Source organism: Oryzias latipes, chromosome 15, assembly GCF_002234675.1.
Source record: "Oryzias latipes chromosome 15, ASM223467v1".
In the NCBI taxonomy this organism is placed as follows: Eukaryota; Metazoa; Chordata; class Actinopteri; order Beloniformes; family Adrianichthyidae; genus Oryzias; species Oryzias latipes.
Window position 1 is genome coordinate 20,633,015 of NC_019873.2, and position 20,253 is coordinate 20,653,267.

The 20,253-nt window shown below is 37.5% G+C and overlaps 1 protein-coding gene across 2 annotated transcripts in view; it reads right to left on the reverse strand.

The window, feature by feature from the left end:
- Positions 1-20,253, reverse strand: part of pcsk2 (proprotein convertase subtilisin/kexin type 2) — a 31,692-nt gene that overhangs the window by 2,916 nt on the left and 8,523 nt on the right. For both annotated transcript variants that reach the window (XM_011484413.3, XM_011484412.2), the window contains exons 4-12: positions 19,656-19,769; positions 19,111-19,219; positions 16,475-16,512; positions 12,336-12,412; positions 11,371-11,459; positions 10,578-10,753; positions 7,825-8,040; positions 6,647-6,747; positions 4,868-5,095 (exon numbers count right to left, since the gene is read on the reverse strand). In XM_011484413.3, coding sequence (XP_011482715.1) covers positions 4,868-5,095; positions 6,647-6,747; positions 7,825-8,040; positions 10,578-10,753; positions 11,371-11,459; positions 12,336-12,412; positions 16,475-16,512; positions 19,111-19,219; positions 19,656-19,769 — 1,148 coding nt within the window. The remainder of the gene's footprint in view (positions 1-4,867; positions 5,096-6,646; positions 6,748-7,824; positions 8,041-10,577; positions 10,754-11,370; positions 11,460-12,335; positions 12,413-16,474; positions 16,513-19,110; positions 19,220-19,655; positions 19,770-20,253) is intronic.

Genomic DNA, 20,253 nt, shown 5'->3' on the forward strand with positions numbered 1-20,253 from the left:
GTCAAATGTCAGGAACAATACATGTTTTATTTATGAGTTGCTGCTGAACAAAAACAACCATTGTAGTGGATTTCAGAATTTTTAAAATGTATTTTAATGGCTTTAAAAAACCTTACCAAGTGTAAAACGTTACCTGAGAAGAAATGTAAATGTATAAATGTTAATAGGTTTGGCCAGAACAGGCTGCAAAAACAAATAACTCCAGGTATCTGTGTTCTATACGGAGATGAATTTTAGACTAAACTGTACCAGAATGAGAGCATGAAACAAATGAATAAAGTGATGCTTGAAGATATGTGGAGGCAGAGTGATTAAACTGACAAGCATGGTTTCCAGTGGATCTGTCATTAGTTTTCCCTGTTAATGTGTCAGAAGCAGTTATTAAAAATACAGCGCAAGGAAGTAGAGCAGACTGATAGAAACCAGAGACAAGACAGAACTAATGAAGTAATAAAAATCTGTAGAGGGATTGTGTCTAAATAAAGTAAGCAATATCTGAACTAAAGACTTCTAGAGTGAAGTACATTTAAAACAGAAGTACCGTAACTGGAGCAAGGACAGTTCACAAATCAACCACTAGGGGCTTGATGTGATGGGAAGGCCTACACACATACATTTAAATTGAACCAACCTTAAAATAAAATATAAACATGCAAAGTTTTAAAGACCTTTTTTATCATTATGGATAAAGATGAAAAAGGAGGGCCAAAAAGGACACCAAAAATTATTTTGGGTAATCAATACATTTCATATTTTACACATGCATTTTTTGGACCCCATCTCATGAGCATGATTAAAACCTTCCTTAAAAACCCACTGTATTAAACCTGGTTCATGTTTCCTGCCCTGTAATTTATCATCATTCCACTAGAGGCAGTAGAAGTGTTTTTCCTGCTGCCTTCAAAATGGCTGCCTCCATAAACTTTCAAGAACAGTTTTGGTGGGAAATGTTTGGCTAATTTTCAAAACTTTGTGGTATGTTTTTTTTTTTTAAACGGCTACTGTACTTGATCTTAAACTAACATTGTTTTGACCAAAAACAAAATCACCCAACATGTCTAAATCAGGGCTGCCAACTCTCACGCAGTGGCCGTGAGACCCACGCATTTGATTGATCTCTTACGCCACACGTCTATTTCTCACACCGAAGTACACTTAAAATTACTTTTTTTCAGTTGTTTTTTTAATGAATTTGTTGAGGCTGAAGCAACAGCCGTAGGATCCATAACTTAGGCCTGCAGAGACCGATTAATTACATTAAGTTGGATTATTTGTTTTAGTGGAGGTGGACGCATAGTTTCTGTGCATACAATCCAATGCTGTGCCGCATCAATTTCAAGTTAATCAAAAAGAGTCCATCTACTTTGATTTCACACTTTCCACGTATGTATTTGAGTGGCTTGGATAGCCCGAAAGCGCTTTACTACCTTTTTAGAAGACCCAAAGTGCTTTACAGTCATAGCCGCAATTATTATTTCTTTCTCACAATATTTTTCCAGAGGCTTGTCACCATTACAAAGCTGGTCCTGGTGCTGCTCCACTCAAATACAAAGTGGGCCTAAACAAAACCAAGACCAAGAACGGTTTGGCTTTGGATGGAACTTTATCATCAATAATGACAATTAAAATAGCAGGGCTTGATCTATGGTTCAAGTGGGAGCCATCCCCTAAAATTTTCAAGCCTTCAAAAAAGGCCAAAAGTTATTTCTACAAGGGACAGTTTTGAAAAATTTACTAAATGCCTTGTGTCTTGTCTTAGTATGCAGCTTAGCTTGTGTGTTTCACATGTTATTAAGGTGAATATTTTTTTCTTTTGTGTTGCTTGTTCTTTTTACGTTTAAATTCATAATTTTTTACCTTTTGGTGCTTTTATTTCACAATTACACTTTCATAATGGGCGGCCGTGGTGCAGCGGTAGGGCGGTCGACTCATGATCGTAAGATTGCAGGTTCGATTCCCGCCTTGCACGCCCATGTGCCGAAGTGTCCTTGGGCAAGACACTGAACCCCACCTTGCCTCTGGTGGGAGGTTGGCGCCAGTGTTTGGCAGCGGAGCCGCCATCAGTGTGTGAATGTGTGTGTGCATGGGTGAATGGGACTGTGACTGTAAAGCGCTTTGGGCCTTCGTAAGAAGGTAGAAAGCGCTATATAAGTATACGCCATTTACCATTTACCATAAAACTAAACGTGCCTCTTACGACTTGCTGCCATAAAGAGTGACTTCTTTATTCTGGGTGTCACTCCAAACATTTATGAAAAGTCCGGGGTATAATTGGTACCATCTATATCTCATAAAAATGGGTTGCAAACGTTTTTGTGGAATTCATCAGAATGTTTATCTGACATCATGATAAAATACAAAGGAAATTTCTGTCAATTCTTTGAGTTGGCTTTACAGGGTTAAGCAATTTATATGGTATCATTGCCTTTGTAACAGTCTTGCTAGAATTTATTTAATTTACTTCTGGGTTTTTGAAAGTCGAATTCTGCCTGGATATTAATGTCCTAAGGCCACCCATCTAAAAAAAGGACAAATTCACAATCCAAGGCACTGTACAAGACATTCCTCATGTGCTCTCAGATTACTTCAATTGAAAATACTGCTCTCCTTCTTAGTTTTCTTTTGTTAAAACAGTAAGACGTACAACATTTCCAATGAATATAAGTCAAGCAAACTGCACATTTTGACCCCCAAAAACTGTCTGCATGCAGCAGTAACCTTTTAATATTAGTTATTATGCAAGAGTAATTAAAGCAGTCAGTTAAAGAGTGTGAAGAGGGCTGCCTCTGAAGGGCAAGACCTATAGAGATTGAAATAAACGCCACCACACCGTGTGGCACAGCGTGCCGCTGTCTCTCATAATGAGAAGTTTTCCTCCAGCTAAGTAAGCCAGAGCAGCTATCAGATCAGAGCTGAGCACTGTTTGGGAGTGTGGCTGCTGTGCTGATGTTTATTGCTTTTCACCAATGATATATTATCATCAGAGGTGGGCTTGTTGTAATTATAGCTCTACCACAACAGAGGCTGCAAAAGCCCTGCAGTTCAGCAAGAGAAGTGAGGAACTGATTCAAACTATGACTGCCAACAATGCTGTTTATCCCGCAAATGAAAGCAAAAAGAGAATTTGTTGACATTTCCATTCCAGAATCCCAACTTCTATGAGCATCTTTTTTCATGGTTTTATCATGCCATGGCAGAAAGCGGATGATACTTTTTTCCAACTGAATCGTAAATTGAGGAGCAGAGAGTGGCCTGCAGTTTGCAGGATGAAAACCACCTGATCATTTAAAGTTGTTGCAAATCATTATTGAGGACTACATCTTTTAGACCCTTAAATGCAATATTAACTCCATACAGGAAAATTTTGAGGTAAATCTGAAACATGCTAACATCATTAGTACATCAACTTACAGGAGAAAATTATGTTTACAAAAATATATTTTTTTTTTTAACACTGAACTTAGACTAATCTTATGACTCAATAGTTTTTAAAATGCCAATCAGCATGGTTTCTATTTGTGAGCACTGGATTTGTTTTCTCAACATTATATGCTAAGAAATATTCTGCTGTCTTATTCATTCATTCGTTCATCTTCCAATCCGTTTGTTCCCTTTCGGGGTCGCTGGGCTGCCGGAGCCTATCCCGGCCGCTTGGGGCGAGGGTTGGGGACACCCTGGACAGGTAGCCAGTTTATTGCAGTGCCTTATTCCTAAATATGTGTGTTTTAAGTATATAAGTACCAGTAGGTTTTACGCTTTTGATCTAAATAAAGTTCAAGCGCAATTAAAAACAAATCATTTGGTCTGGCTCATGTCCATTTTACTAATTGGAGAAACATGGAGAATTAAAGTAATTCAGTTTATATTTTCATTTCAAACTATTTGTTTTACACAAAGGCAATCAAACAAATGAAATCCAAGTCAGTAAATATCTGCTGCATTGTTCAAGGCGAGTCAAGCTCCTGAGTGAGTAAAACTTTGATTAGAGCAAAATAACAGGCTCAGCCTCAGGAAATCACCAAACCTCTTACAATACAGCCTAAAACCTCAGGATGAGACGGATAAACAGATACCAGGGTCAGTGCAAAGCGTGCAGCGATGACGGGGGAAAGGGAAAGAGAAGTCGGATATGACATGTACACAATCAAAGGGATGAAGATTTGAAATAATAATAATAAAAAAACAAGCCCACAGATTGGTGAAATATGAAGAAGACAGAAGAAGATGACAAATTCTGACTCAACACAAGAAGGGGAAAAGACACTATCACCATAGGTGCATCTGTGAAGGATGAGGGCATAAACTGAAGCTTTTCTGCTGAGTACAGATCAGCTGATCATCAAATTGACTAAGATTTGGAGAAAACCGTATGATTAAGAAGTTATTATACATGTGATTTGAGGGAATATGGCAATTTATTTGTGGTCAGCAGAGACTTGGTGCAAACAAACTGCAGCTTACTAGTAACTAAATCATGATAACAATAAAAAGAAATAATATAACTCAACAAAATGATGGACCTGTTCTTATTGTTCTTGTTGGCTAAAATTTGTAAAACTCAGAATGAAGGAATGATGCATTCACCAAGAAATTTGATGGAATAATGAAATACATTTGCAAAAGCAGTTGAGTGAAGAGCGAATCTAAATATGATTAATAAAAAGAAACTCCCTTTGCAGATGTTTTATTGAAATAGGCTGCACTGGGATAAATGATTAGCAGAGTACCTCTGTTGCACTAAGCGGTTCTCTTTGGTAAATCTTCAAAAAGGCCCTCAGACACGGTTTCATTTTCCATTTAGAAATGTAAAGTGCAGAAATATTGGTTGATTCAAGAGGAAATATTGGCAGAAATGTGCGTGACTCACTGGGGTTCCTGAATGGATCCAGCTACACAGTGAAAGCGTTCCGGTACAGTTTTCCACTCCTTTGCCATTTTCACCATTCCGCCTGCGTCCAGAACACCATAGCCAAACAAGTGGTTGAACTCGAGCCCAACACCGTTCCTCCTCCATTGGTGGACTTCGTCATGCAGCTGGTTCCGTTTGGACGTCAGGACAGACAGGTGCTGCATATCTCTCCATGTCAGGTTGGGGCTGAGATGGACAAAGAGGCAGAAGAATGAAGCAGGAGGTACAACTAAAGAGTGACATGTCAAACAGGTTATTTGGGAAAAGAGATTTTTGTACAAACAATAAAAAGCATGCAGCAGTAGTTTACACGAGCAAAGATGTGTGAGTCAGTGTTTTTGTTTTGATGAAAGGTTTTCAGTTATCATCGCATCACAGTGTGTGTTCTAGAGGACATTGTTTCTTTTGTTTGTGCCTCCCTCCATTAATTTGTGTGTGAGCAGTGTCAGCTTTGTTTGGGCCCTGCGTAGTTCAAGTGGCTCTGGCTAATAAATGGCCAGTGGATTATTTGCCGCTGGACAGGGTGAGCATCCGCTCCTCGCAACAACAACATCATTACTGTGTGTGCAAAGCAAACAGTACTTTTCACCCAGCTCCATTAACTCATATACTGTAGGTTAATGGCAGGCTTTGATATGAGAGATTCTTGGGGAAAAAAAGACTAAATCTTACAGACTTTGAGGAGTTAAAGACCCACTCTGATCATCTTTTGATCTATTATAAAAGCGTTCCCAGTCTTTTCATTTAGATTTTGCCATCTTTAGGGAAAATTTAAAAAACCTGCGTGGACAAATAGGAGATAGTTTCTGCAGATTGGCAGTAGTTCATTAGAAATTTGCCTCTGAATTGTGGGCAGGAATGCTGGCTCTTTTCTGTCGCTGAGAGCTCTTTGTTTACACGCTTACAGCTTACAGCCCTTCATACTCAAAACCCGTGCGACAACAATGGCCACATATATCGGAGCTTTCCAGCTGTACAGTTTGAGCCAGATGCCAGCTCGGATGAGGAAAACAAAGACGTACATGGATGTAGTCATCATCACATGGATGCATCAGAATGGAATGGGGCAGGGATCTTGAGGCCTGACGATTGCGGCTTCTACATCACAGCTACAATGGCATTTTGTTGTCTGCTCCTAATTCACAACAACTGACTAACGAAATACTAAGAAATGCAATTTTTTGCTTAATTTTCCTAATATACAGGTATCTCCTCTATCACAAAAAAACTCCCTCAAGAACATGTTTAAAACACCTAAAAAAGGTTTTTATCAGAAAGAGTCTTAAAGAAGGTACAATCCACTAGATTGTAAATTTAGACTGTTTCTTTAATTGTGTGTAGTTGAGCTTACTTTACTATAAATAAACTGAAAGCACAGAAAGTCAAATAAAAATTGAAATAGAAAATGTTGAATTTTCTTTTTTCTTCTTGTTCTGGGATGCAAACAAAACTAATCCCACTTGACTTGGCAAGAAAATATTAACTTTTCATCAGGTTTATGGGAAACAATGCTTTTCTCCAAATGAATGTCTTCAAGGAGATTTGAGGATGGAGATGCACATGCATAGGTCAGGATTGTCCTCACAATGCTTATACAAATTATACCTTCTAGACAGGCACTTTATTCAAAGAGGGTATCTTGAATAACGAAAATGAATGCTGTTTTTCTTAGAAAACCTTCATGAAATGCTGATTACAATCATTGTGGGTTTGTGGAATGGGCTGTGGAGTGCATACTTAGCCTCGAGAGCCAAAGCAAAGACGCCTGCAGCCTCTGGAGCTGCCGCTGATGTTCCAGAGTGGCGCAGTGTGCAGTTCCCATACAGGTCTGTTGTTGCCTGAAGTCATCAAATTGTGGGAAAGAAAGAAAAGAAGAAAATCTGTATGAGTAAAAGCTGAATAAAATTGAATTTTGTTTATCTGATGTGAAAATATTGGTATAATATTAATATTATATCTGTACTTTTCCAGTAATGCAAGGAAAGTTAAATAAAGGTAAATAAATCTGAAAAATAATACAAACTCCATTTTCTGATTGTGCACGTGGTATCCTCCATACAGAAAGTTCCACAACAAAAGAGCGAGATAAGCAAGATTGACGAGAATGTCGGCTAAACCTCAGAAACAGCATATTTGCTGAATAAACATTAGTTTATTTAATCTGGTGCTTAATTATAAATTATAACAGATTGACTGCAATTAGCAGAGAGACCCGTGGGATCAACATGGGCTCTGTCAACAGCCAAAGGTAATTTGCATAATAAGAGCACAATTCCTGTCTCCTTGTCATAAACTGCCTGCCTATAGATTGCAATGTTTTCCTTTTATTAGAAACACCAATTGGCCAAGATGATGCCATAATGGGCAAAAAGTTACATTTATTACAAAGGAGACATTCAATTTCCAGTGTCATCCATTTCAATAGATTCCTATACCTACTTTATTTTTTTTTTACTCATTAACCAATGAATAATATAAAATGATATTAAAAAACATTTATCGCAAAGAAAACTACTTTTTTCTTTTGTTTTTTGTTGGGTTTTCATTTGACCTTTTTTTTTCCCATCCAAATTAGAAATTCTCTAGAAATGTATATAAAGAACAAGAGATGCTTTAATAATGTCTTAATAGATGAGGAGAGTGCCAACTGCTTTATGCATGAGCAAAAAAAGAATGAGCATAAATATAAAGATAGCATTCTGCCAAGACGTCTTCCTCTGCTTTAGCCTTAAATTTTCATAGCTATCTGGTAATTTCTTGGTCACCTCCAAATCTAATGAAAGGAGAAAGCCAATAAATGGAAGAACATCTTTAAAAACTGTCAAAGGCCACAAATATACATAAAAGCAACTAAAAAACACAGTTTTGCTTCGAAGATGTATATGTTCATAGTTTATAAAATTAAAATAACTCACAACACCAGCTTCTGGGTTCCTCTTCCGCCCATTACTAAATGTGGATGCCAATGTGGAAGAGCAGCTCTCATCGTATAGGGCAGTCCGCCCGTCATTGATGGCGGAGTTGATGGAGATGGTCCACATGCTGGAGGCATAACCATCGCAGTTGCAGTCGTCATAGCTACCACCATCCCCTGAAGCCCAAACATAGATGCTGCCTTTCCCTCCTCGCCCCTAAAACAGTATCAGAAGCCCAGGATAACATTAAAAATTCATCTTGAAAATTATCATTTTTAATTTAAGTTGGCAACCAGGAAAGAAAATTTGACTTTTTGGGGTTCTTTTAATTTCTTTGCCTCTGATTGTTTAAAAGTTTGGTTCTTTTGTACCTTTTTATTAACCCAGGCGCAATCCACAGGCCTCTCCGTTTACCAGGTGGTGTTTCTTTTTTTTTCTTTTTTTTATCTAATTGTTCCGGGAATAATTTCTTACAGCCACTTTGATGCTCCTCCAAGAAGCAAGCTGCTTAATCACGAGCAGCCAAACGAGATCTGGTATAAGTGTGGCCACTATCGAAGTGAAGCCAAGCAATTACTCAAGCTTCTGATGAGCAAAATCCTCAATAGAAGCAGGAAAACAATACACGAGCTAATGACTTCAATTGCAATCATTAAAACGTTAGCGCAGAATAAGACTTTCAAAATTTTGACAGCTTTCCGTCCTCTCATCATATTATTAAGGACAAGCAAATTACCTGCCTATGTCTTTTTGTGTTCTTTTTTTGTCTGTTTTGTTGCATTCTGTCTAAAAGCGTAAATGAAATTCAAGAAGAGAAAGCGCACTCAATCAGACACATTGTTAAATGTTACAATTGCCAGAAATAGAGCAGTTGAGGAGATGAAACGGACTGGATGGATCTCCACAGAGAGAGCCTCCTCTTGAACAAATCCTGCACCTGTGCTAACAAAAGAGTGATGTTGGTTTTTTTTCCCCCACAGAGGAGTGGATCGAGTGGAGGAGTGGCACATCCTTCTCTCTTTCCACCCGGCTGTTTGAAATGCACAGTCAGGGCACACCTTAGTGTTTTAGGCTGTCATTTTCCTACAATATGATTTTGGAGTTTGCTTTCGTTTAGCAAAGACTACTAATGCTTGTTTCCATCGTTTTCTTAAACAATACTAGGGAATAGCTGGGGTTTGTGTGTGTGAGGTTCAAAATCCAAGTGACAGATTGCGGAGTGGAGGCATGATTAGTTATGTTTCTGTAATCAAATACTACAATGAGCTTTTGCCTTTTTTTAGAACCGAGCCTCAGATGGGGTTGAGTTCAACCTGCTCACAGATGCTGTGTGATGATTAATCAAGCAACTGGCAGTGTGTGTTATCATGGCAACTCTAAATGCCCGTTGCATATCATGTGTGCATTCTCAAATGACGTTCAAGGCCTGAAACCCTCTTCAATGAGCTTTTGACTGTGCTGAAGGGGCCTGGATGTTCAATCAACTCCAAAATCCCCCAAACTAGCTGTGGAAATGTGAAAAAATTAATAAGAAATGGCTCTTATCGTGGAGTATATTGGACATATAAGTGGCCTCACATATTAGGAAGGCTCTGAAGCATTTTGTATATTGACAAGTCAGTTTGAATCATCAAAATCCCCACAGACTGTAGGGAAATCTCCCAGCACAACCTCTAATCATTCAAGCAAAAATGGCTGGTCTCCAAAGAACACTGGGTTTGTGGATGATCAGTCATACAAAATAAGGAATGGCATGATTTAATGTTAGAAAAAAGAATTTCTTCTAATTAACATTTGTCAGCCTTGCCCTAAAAATCAGACTGAACAGAGTAAACTAAAAAGTAATTTAAAAAAAGGCAACCTCAGAAACGTCACTTGGCCTTAAATCATTTTGTTTTGTTATCTGGTTTTACTTATGTTTAGGTTTAATGTTTTTAACTTTCAGTTTCTTTTCTTCTCCTTCATGTCACGTTCGGTTTTCAAAACTAATCACCACATAATATTAATTATACCTCAGTGTTTTTGAGCCCTCTGTGTTTAATTTATGTTCAGTTGATATTCTTTCTCATGGTTTCAGTTCATTTTAATCATGTTGCTGTTTACCACATTCAAATTAAACTTCATTATTGTTTTCTGGTTTTCTGGATCTTTCTTTTGTGGTGCTAAGGTTTATTTCTCAGGTTCTGTTCAGTTGCTTTAGATTAGCAGCTTCTGAGTTTTCACTCTAAGTCATTGCATTTGTGCATCTCAAGCATCAAACCTAAAAAATCTTCACGTCGTTGTTTCATGGAGGTTTATAGAATAACAGAGCATAGGGATCAGAACCCAGGTTAGTAATAAAACAAAATGAAATCCATAAAGTCCTTCATATTCTTCAGCATTTTTGCCTCTATCCAGAACAGAATTACATGAAAATTTATGTTCAGTAAAATTGCAACTCAGAAGTAGTTCTGGGGTAACATTACTTTGTATTCATTGGGCTGAAAGCCTTTTTTAAAGGGGATGATCAAGGGTGCAAAAATGGAACCAGTATTTACTGTGAAGACAAGTTATACATTTATTTACAAGACACATTTCTCTTTAAACTTCACCAATAAAGCAACAATTTAAAAATTCACGAGTCAAATTAAAATGGTGCAAAGACTAAGCCCTTACAACATTGGTGGAAGAAAAAATAAAAAAAAGTGTCAGAAAAATAATGTGACAAACTGTAATTTATACTAACAGATGTTTAGGATGCTTTGATACTTCACCTTGTTGACCCCATCAGCCATCGCCTGTAATGTCAGCTCTCTGGGTCCATCCACCGTCTTGCCATCATCAGTTGGGCCCCAGCTAGCACTGTAAATATCAATTGTCTGAGGCATGTGGCTGATGGATGATGCTTCAATGATATCCGTCATGAAGGGCTGGTCCAGCATCCTGATACCTGGAAGAGCAACAACTCTGGTTTCCATCTGATAATCAGTTTTCTATTGCAGATATTTTCAATAAAATAGGGATGTGTCTCTTTTCTTCTCACGTGATTCAATACTCATCTCGACTCATGCTCCACGAATGAGTACAAAAATAATTCAACTAACTTTGTGGTGATACGATATAACTAAATTGATTTTTCGATACGTATCTGTATCCTATGCATCCGAACATGAATAGAAGATTTATCGTTAAATATCTAATACATTTTTATATTACCAGAAGTATTACATAGGAAGTATCAATTAAAATCTCAGATTTATAAGTTAAATATTCCTTTCTTAAAAAAAGCACAAAATAAACAGAATATCTAATTGTTTGGATTTAAACTGTTTTCTTTGAGCACTAAAATGTCTTCCTCTGCTGTATGTAAATACTTCAACAGCACAGCATATTTTATCTAGAAGCATGTGTGTTTAATGTATGAAGCATTCAGTGCCTCTCTTAGTGAATCACTCTAATCTTGTCCCTCTTAGCTTTCACACCATTGTCAGGGATGTTATTTAACTTTAATGTCTTGTCATCATTGTTGTGTGTGTCTAAAATGCCAGCTCAACATGACACACACACCTGCCACCTTGGAGTTGTAAGCAACTCCCACACCGCAGATGTTGTTGTTGGCTGCTGCAGAAACCTCCCCAGCACACCGAGTGCCGTGACTGATGACAAAAAAAACAAAAACAAATACAGCATGATTTGACAGAATTTGCATGAAATTAAATTAACTTCCAAAAAACAAGACTGGATTTTGATTCATCATACTTTAAAACCATAAGGCTATCAACAAAACTAGTCAGTTTTTAATTAAAAAGGAACGTTCAGGGTTTGATCTGACAAATATTGTTCTCAAAAAGCAATACTTTTACTGAAGAAACCTATGGTTATATTTGGGCAAATCTAGTTTTATTTGGTCACTGTGTAATGTGTCTATGTCCCTATCCCCTCTTCCCCACGGGGACATTGTGGAGTCCATCCCTCTTTCCCAGAATGCTTTGCTGCAGACTGGCAGCTATTTATAACAACCGGCTGATTAGCCAGCGCGAATTGCCCAACAGTCAGCAACTGCTGCCATATCAAAGCTCCTCAATCGTACATGCAGGCAGATACACAACCATGTCTGTGCACATGAAGGGAGGTGAGCTGCACAAGGAGCAGATGTGTCTTCCTCCTTTTGTTTTTTTGTTTTTATGGAGCCAGTAGCTCACAGAGGGATTGGGAGATGATAGATAAGGTTTTATCCCCCGGAAGGTCACTGCTATGTAACCCTTTTGCTCAACAGCAGACTAGACTTGTGATGGTCCTCTTTGATAACTTATATCCACCGCATAAGGTGATTAAAACATTGCCGTTGTTTTTTTTTCCCGATTGTCTTGTACTGGACTACTGCTCTGTTTATACTCCACTATTGTGTCTTAATGGAACTATGTTGGGAGAAAATCAATGCAGAAGAGCCACCAGTCTTCAGGGAGAGCACACATAAAAAATAAAAATGCTCAGTGTGCATTTAAACAAGGGTTTGTCTGGGCTTGCATTACCTATTGAACCAGTCATCCGTGTAACGTGGAAATGGAAATGGGTCATTGCTGCTGAAGTCATAGCTGGCATCGGCATTCTGAAAGGACCAAATGGATGCATTTAAAAAAAAAATGTCAATACTGAGGTAAAGAAGACACAAGGAACAGTACAGAAAACATTTAACGGTTTCTGGCTTCTGGGGAGATAGAGTGAATTACAGCTTTCTCTGGGACAAAGAAGTAGAATCACAGGTCCATGACAGACTGATGCAGCAAAAGTTCAAAGCAAGTTCACAGTCAGAATCACAGATTCTCCAAACATGCATGTTTTTAGACTGGAAAAACGAGAACATCCACACAAAAAATAATCAGTTGGTTTTCAAATCAGCACACAATGTTTTTTTTTTTCTTACTGTATATTTTCATAATAAAAGTCAATTAAAGCAACTTCAAATTTATAAATATACAAAACATAGTTTTCCAAGTTCTTTCATAGCAATTTTCTTCTTTTTCGGATGTTTGTGGCTTTTTCAGGCGATGTTTTGACTTGTTAGCATACATTTATAGTGAAACATCAATTTGTAGAATTATTTTGAAATGTGAAACCATCATTTCTTTTTAAATTGCATTTCTGTGTTGCAGTATTTTTTTCCCTGATTTGATCTTTTTTTATCACATTATTTTCTTCATTTATATTTTGTTATGGTTTTTCTCAAATTGCTGTCATTTGAATTTTGTATCATTATTGCCTGGAAATGTGTTGACACAGCAGGAATGAAAAAAATTATCGAAAAGAAAATAAATGCAAGAGAAATCCAGGTTGTTGGGCTCTACTAGGATTTCTCCTGCTGTTTCTGCACTCTGTTCTATGAAGCTTCTACAAGTAAAGCAAAGCCATGTTCATCAGATGTAGACGACATCAGATCTGAGTTAGACTGCTTTCGTGTTGCTGCCCGACTTATCTGAAGGCTGGCATTTTGAGATGATGACTCAGTCGGCAGCAAAATGCAAAGGCAAACAAAAACATCTTCTTGACCCAATAAAGAAACAATGTAATTATTGCAACCTGGAGCATGTAACGGGAGAGTAAAAATGCTTTTGGCGACAGGGGCTACAAAACTAAATAATGGGCAAACACCAATTTGTGTACGTTTAATTGATATTTTCCTGTTTCATTTTTCTGCATTTGGTTTATTTTTCTAGATCAGACTGCAGGCTAACACACCACTTAGATGTAAAAGTGAAAATAAAAAGAAATTGCTTCATTTTTCAAATTACATCAGATAAAAATATTTATTATGTGTATAGTATGGGCATGGATCCCTTCCCAAAAGGCCTTTTTTCGATCAGTCAGTCTGTGGTCTGCCTTGGTTGTTTTTTTTATTCTCTGTTTAGGAAGAAGAAGAAAAAAACTGGGAACAATTGGTTAACCTCTGCCACCTTACCTTTTCCCAGCATCCCTAAGATACACTCTGCCTTAAAGGAAATTGCACTGGTGATTCAAACTGAACAGTGGATAGTCAAATACACAGTACATCAAAACATTTCACTGACTTTATAAGCCCCACTCAACCATGTTGGCACTTTTGACCAGACGAAATGAAGCTGAAAGCTCATGTAAAGATTATCAAGGGCCAAGATGCTATTAGAAGTTAGAGGGTTAGGTTTTCTCAACACATAATGCTTTAGGGGTGAACAACAGGTTTAACCCATTTCATATCTCATTTGATACAGGCATTTCTGTGACCCCCCCCCCAATGTCATTACTCAAACTTTCCTTAAAAACCCATTGTGTATGTAACTTGGTCCATGTTTTCTGCCCTGTGGAGACAGAAAAAGGTTTTTCCTGATCATTTCAATATGGCTGCCTCCATGAAATCTCAAACGCTCTCAAACGTTTTGCTAATTTTAATACTTCATGGTGAGGAAAACTTTTTTTGTTTTTGAATGACTAACTGCTGTATCAAAAAATGTTAAAAGAAATGAATAATGATTAATGAATAATCTTTCAATATAACAAGACAAAACATGTGTGACATCACCCATAGAAAATGCCTTTCTTCCAGTTCTAACCAAATGTATTCAATTCAGTCGCCATTTTACCACGATATGTCTTTCACCATGTTGGAAGCACATATTCTCAATTCAATCTAATTATATTTTTCAGTTAACCAACATTTCTATGGCAACCACTCTTCAGTCAGGAGTGAGCGCATAAGAAGGCCACACCCCTACCACTTAAAGTGGGCTCTGGAGCAAACATATCATGAAAAAAAGATTAGAATTTGCAAGAACATATTAATAAAAGGTAGTTGAGCAAGAATGGTTATTCTGATGAACATGATGACTGAACAATAGCTGTTTATTTATCAATAAAAGTCTATAGGATTTCAGTTCTTATTTTACTGTCAGTTATACAGTGTTAAAAATGTGTGTAACAAATTTGAGTAGATGAAAGGGGGCTTTTGTCCTAAACACTCATATCAACATTTTTGCGTCTTAAATCAATGTCTTGTTTGACGTCTTGTTGTGATCAAAAATGTACAAAATCACCCACCGTCATAACTGATATGATGTATATCTTTTAAAAAGAAAAGAAAATTGCATATTTTTTGTGGATTTCTCCAAAGGGTTTAGAAACATCAAAATGAAAAAAAAATAGAATTTTTTCATAGGTTTTGTGAGATTTACAGGGCTAAAATGACTGGCCTGAAGTGGGTTATTAATAAAAAGGGTATGTGAGTAAATATTAAAACTTCTTTTATGTTTCATTAATGCCATTAATGGGTTATCTTTCAAGAAATGTCTTTTTTTATCTATACCACAGTAACAGTCAACACTATAGAAAAATCAAATGAAAGATTTCTAATTTAACTGGAAACATGGATGTGGAACAAAACACAAATAATATTGGTGGTTAAAGAGTAAATGTTCAGTTTTGTGATGTAAAAAAGGGGAGCATTAATGAAAAAAGTCCCCTCCAGCTCTCCACAGTGCTAATGTGCATCTTGCTTTTACTTTTTTGTTGTTAAGATTACACCAAAAAGTACTTAGCATAAACGTGATTCACAAATCCACTAATTAGTCCTCTGTAACCCAAAAATTACCCCTAAAAAAGGCAGGAAAAAACAGCATTCCTCAAAAATTGGTAATAAAAGATAAAAAAAGCAACCACAAACTTCTAAACAGATGCAAGCTTTGCACCAACAACAGCATCCTATCTGTGAAATGGAAATAAATGAGTGTATCCTTTATGTCATTTATGCATGACTAGTTCATGTTGTGTGTTTTACTTGTAAAATAATTGCTTTATTATCTTTTCAGAAATACTCAAATTTCAAAGCTTTTTTTGTCATTTCATCTGCCAGTTAATACTGGCAGATGATTTTTCCCAACAAAAAGGAAAACAGACGTGTTGTGTGTTTTATGACTTTATGACGCCAGTCTTCTTCTGATAGCAGGAGGCCTGAAAAACACAACAATAGCAGCAACACCCCATGATCACACTCACTAACACAGGCACACACTTAAGATCTATGCACAGCGTGATCCATCAGTCCAGTGGAGCATGCTCCTGCATCACTACAGCTGAGTCTATGTGTTATTTTTGGGCCACGGCTCATCCGTGTTCACATGGTGACACGCGCAAAGACAGGCGAATATGGTGGGACGCCACAGATAAAGAGACAGAAAAATCTAAACATCACAATCACTTTGCAAAGAAATACAAAAAAGATCAAAAAAGCAAAACAAAAAAAACACTGCACGGTGTAGAAGTGTAATGTAATCTTTTTAAAACCTTTCCATTTCTGTGTTTCTGTTTAACTCTCCCCTTGTTGTTTAGAATTGTATCAGTATTCAAGATAAAGCATCACATTATGCAGCTCTGACTCGCCTGGTGTTATCTTTGTAGCCAGTGGAACTGCTGCAAAGCTGTGTGCATTAACATTAAATAGCTTGACTGGCCGTCTGCCTGTCTGTCCTCCAGGGATACAAGGAGACTTGGCAGCCATGAAGGCAGTTCAGAGAGCACCTGTCACTGCCAATGAGAAGTCGCACGGTGGCCAGAGATCTACCACCTGAACCCCTGCTTCACTTATTAATAGTATTTCAGAAGGAATGAAGGGAATTAGCACAATCAATAACACTGTAGGACTTACGTAATTTGATGCCAAGTCTGGATGTAGATAGTCAATACCTGAAAGGGGAATCCAAAAATTAATCGTGATACAGTTCAGCTGCAGAGTAAATGCATAACAAATGTCAGTTTGCTGCTAAAGCGACAGCTGTCATTTCATCGTGTGATGTATTGTTATTACAGGCCAGCAGAAATCCTTCAGCGTTCATTTTTTATTAGCTACTTACAACTACAGCAAAATGCAGCTGCTCGTCTCTTAACTAGGAAGCCACAGCATCTCCCCTGTTTTAGCTTCACTACACTGGTTGCCTGTTCATTTTAAGATTCTTCTATTCTTTTTTACCTCTGACTTGCTGCAGGCTTATGTCCCCTCCTGTCCTGTTAGATCAGCTGATCAACTGCTCTACAAGTACTGAAAACAAAACCTAAACTGCTTTTGCTGCAGCAGCTCCAAAACTCTCAAAGCTCTCTCAAAAATCTCAATTCATGTTAGAGAGGCCACATCCCTGCATGTTTGTAAGTCCTCTCTTAAAGCCCACTTTTTCTAATTTGGTTTTTAATACACAGTGAGGAGGTTCTCTCTCTTTTCTTTTATCCCGCCACATTTCAATTTATTCTCTTTTATGTAATTTAACAATGTACTTTATAAGCATTTTCTGGTTCAGTTTTAATCTATTTTCATCTGATTGTTTACATATTTTATTTTCTGTCATTGCACAGCACTTCGGGTCTGAATGGGCAATTTAAGTGCCTTATAAATAAAGCTTATCTTTTTTTTGTGCCGGTGCAAAGGGAACATGAGCACTAATCTACCAGAACAGAAGGTCACATTTTTGTTAAAGAAACAAAAACAGAATTGCATCTTGCTATTGAATTAATATCTTTTTAAACAAGAAGAGCACTCCTACCAATGCAAAACAATTATTTGAAGGACTGCAGGAACCTATACTTTACTAAAATCAGTTCACTTGTAGCCTCTTCTAAGAACGGGCATTGTAGGAATAAACCCAAAGCCAGAAATAAGAAACAAGCTTGACTGTAGTACATATTGTTCATATTGATATTTTTATATCATACTTTGTTAGATTTGTTTTTTTGCACTGTGTTTGTGACTGCTTCAATTTCATTGTCCAAGTGGACAGTGACAATACAGGCGTATCTTATCTCATCTTATAATACTAATAAAAAAACATGAACACATTGTTAATTTATGGAAATGTAAACTGAATAAAAGAAACTCATGGAGTCAACAAACGTCCCTTCCTTCCCTTCATCATGTAAAACCATGGGGAGGATGTTCTTTTTCCATCTGCCAACATGTTTTTTCTATTATCATCATCTATTGTCATCCAACTTTGCTTAAGTGACCATATTTTCCGCACTATAAGGCGCACTTAAAGACCTTCAAGACCTGGTTACAGACAAGATGGCGCCCAAACACATTTGTCCTTAAAAGCCTTAATATGTTTTCAAGAAATGCCAGTGAGGACAGGAGAGGGACGTAAGCCTGCAGCAGGTCAGAAGTAAAAAAGAATAAAATAATCTTAAAATGAACAGGCAACCAGTGTAGCGAAGCTAAAACAGGGGAGATGTTGTCGCCTCCTAGTTAAGAGACATGCAGCTGCATTTTGCTCTCTCTATAGGCTATAGATCAATTCTGGTTGTGCTTACTGGCAGTGAAGCGATTTTGAGAGGTACACAGGGCTCTGTCACAGTTTTTGGTTGGATGTTGTGAACATTCGAACACGGCTAACATGTAGCAGTGTCGGACTGTGTTTTTTTTACATGTTACTAACATGGTTGGGAGTTAGAGTAGTCACAGTAGCGTTAGTTTTGGCTGTATCAATTTGTTCTTTTTACAGGTTCAAACAAGGTTGGGTGTCATTGTAAATGCACCGAAGCAGCTCATTTGTAGCGGCGTTGGACTGTGTTTTAATTATGAGTTACTAACAGGGATGGGAGTTAACGCAGTCACAGTAACATTTGTTTTAGCTGTATCAATCTATTTGTTTGTTTGCGTGTTGCAAACAAAGCTGGGTGTTGTTACAGGTATTGTGAATACTCTAACATGGCTGTTAGATGTGTAAATAAGTTCTAGAGTCTAGACTCACTGTGAATGCAGTTAATGAAGTCTGAATGACTTCTCTCTGACTCTTCTGTCTCCATTAATGCCCCTTTTAGTTCAGTGCAACCTTTTTATGATATACGTTTGAAAATAGACCACTCATTGGCCGTAGGCCTTTGAATCTGGTGTGCCCTAGTACGGAAAATAGGGTAATAAAATTCCAAACAACAATATCTAAATGTGACAATACTCATCATACTATGAATCTTTTAATGCATCCTTTAATGACTTTTATTTGACTTATTACAATATTGCTTATCGCATCAATATTTGGCCTCCTGGGAAGGAGCAAACATCTAAACCATGAAGTATATTTTTCTTTTCAAAGTTAAGCAAAAAAAAAAGAAAAAGAAATAAAAGGCTTGGTGGAATGTCTGCACATTTTTAAAACAATTTAACATGTCAGTTGGTTTATGCATCCAAAAAGCATGTGATTACTTGCTTTGTTACTTAAAGTAATTTAAAAGGTGAACAGTTTGCACAAGTGTTTAAGCTCTTCAGGGCAGTTAAAGTAACAACTAATCTCCACTCACCATCATCCATGATTGCAATAGTAACTCCCTTGCCTGTGTAACCAAGCTGCCAAGCTTCAGCCACATTAAGATCCAGCCCAGGGGTCCCATCGGCCTGGCCGGTGTTTATCTAATCACAGAGACAATATGGAGAAAACTCATGACTCATGGCACCCAGGTGAGACCTATTAGGATCTTAGTCAATCTGAAGAAAATGTCCATGTGTGGGAGGGGGAAGCTATGCATAAGGCTGTCTGATATGGAAGGATAAAGGTTATGTGAAATGAAAGAAAATGTCACTAAAATATTCAGTTGACGCCTAAAATGAATTCAGATAAGCTTCCTAAAAGGCCACCTTCCAATTTAAGGTAAACAAGACAGGGGATACTTGGAAAGCAAAGATGCGATGTCTAGGAATCGGCCAGGCTTGTTTAAGAATGAAAAACAAGGTTTATTCTGAAAGTAATGTGGAAAAGAGCCTGACTTCTGTGCAATCAAGCAGGAAGAATGTGGGTTGGTGCAAAAGGTCATGCAGCTTGCAGACAGCTTGCTCACTGATTACCCACCAGATACCACTGCTTGGTGAATAGAGGGTCACTCATGTTGACTTCTATGTCATTAATATTTCGGTAGCCTCGCTTCTGACGACGGAAACCTTCTTGTTCGATGACATTCTTTACCTGGGTAGAGGAAGCAGACAGGTTGACGTCAGTTCAAAGAGAACATATTGTAGATCCAAGAAATACTTTGATTTAATTTCAGAAATGCTGCAAAAATTTCATAAAGACAAAATGCTAGCGCATTTATGGATAAAACAAAGCAGGATTAGCTGTTGGTTAGTTGAGATGTATGGCTGTTTGCACAAAATTCATAATAAAAAGATCTTTATTTTATTTAAAGACCCACTCTGATGAAATTCGTGTTTTTGACATGTTCTCGTAGCATTTTAAAGATAATTAAACTTAAAATTGCATTTATGAGTGATTCTTTATTTGAATTATTGTGAATCATGAGCAGATGCAAAAATGTTGTTTGAAAAAGCTTGTAGGCGTGACGTAGAAGCTACTACGGCAAGTCGCAAGCTCCATTCTGGTACATCCACCAGTAGAAGACTAGATCCGAGTACGTCTTTGTTTTCCTTGATAGCTCCAATATTGCTCGCCA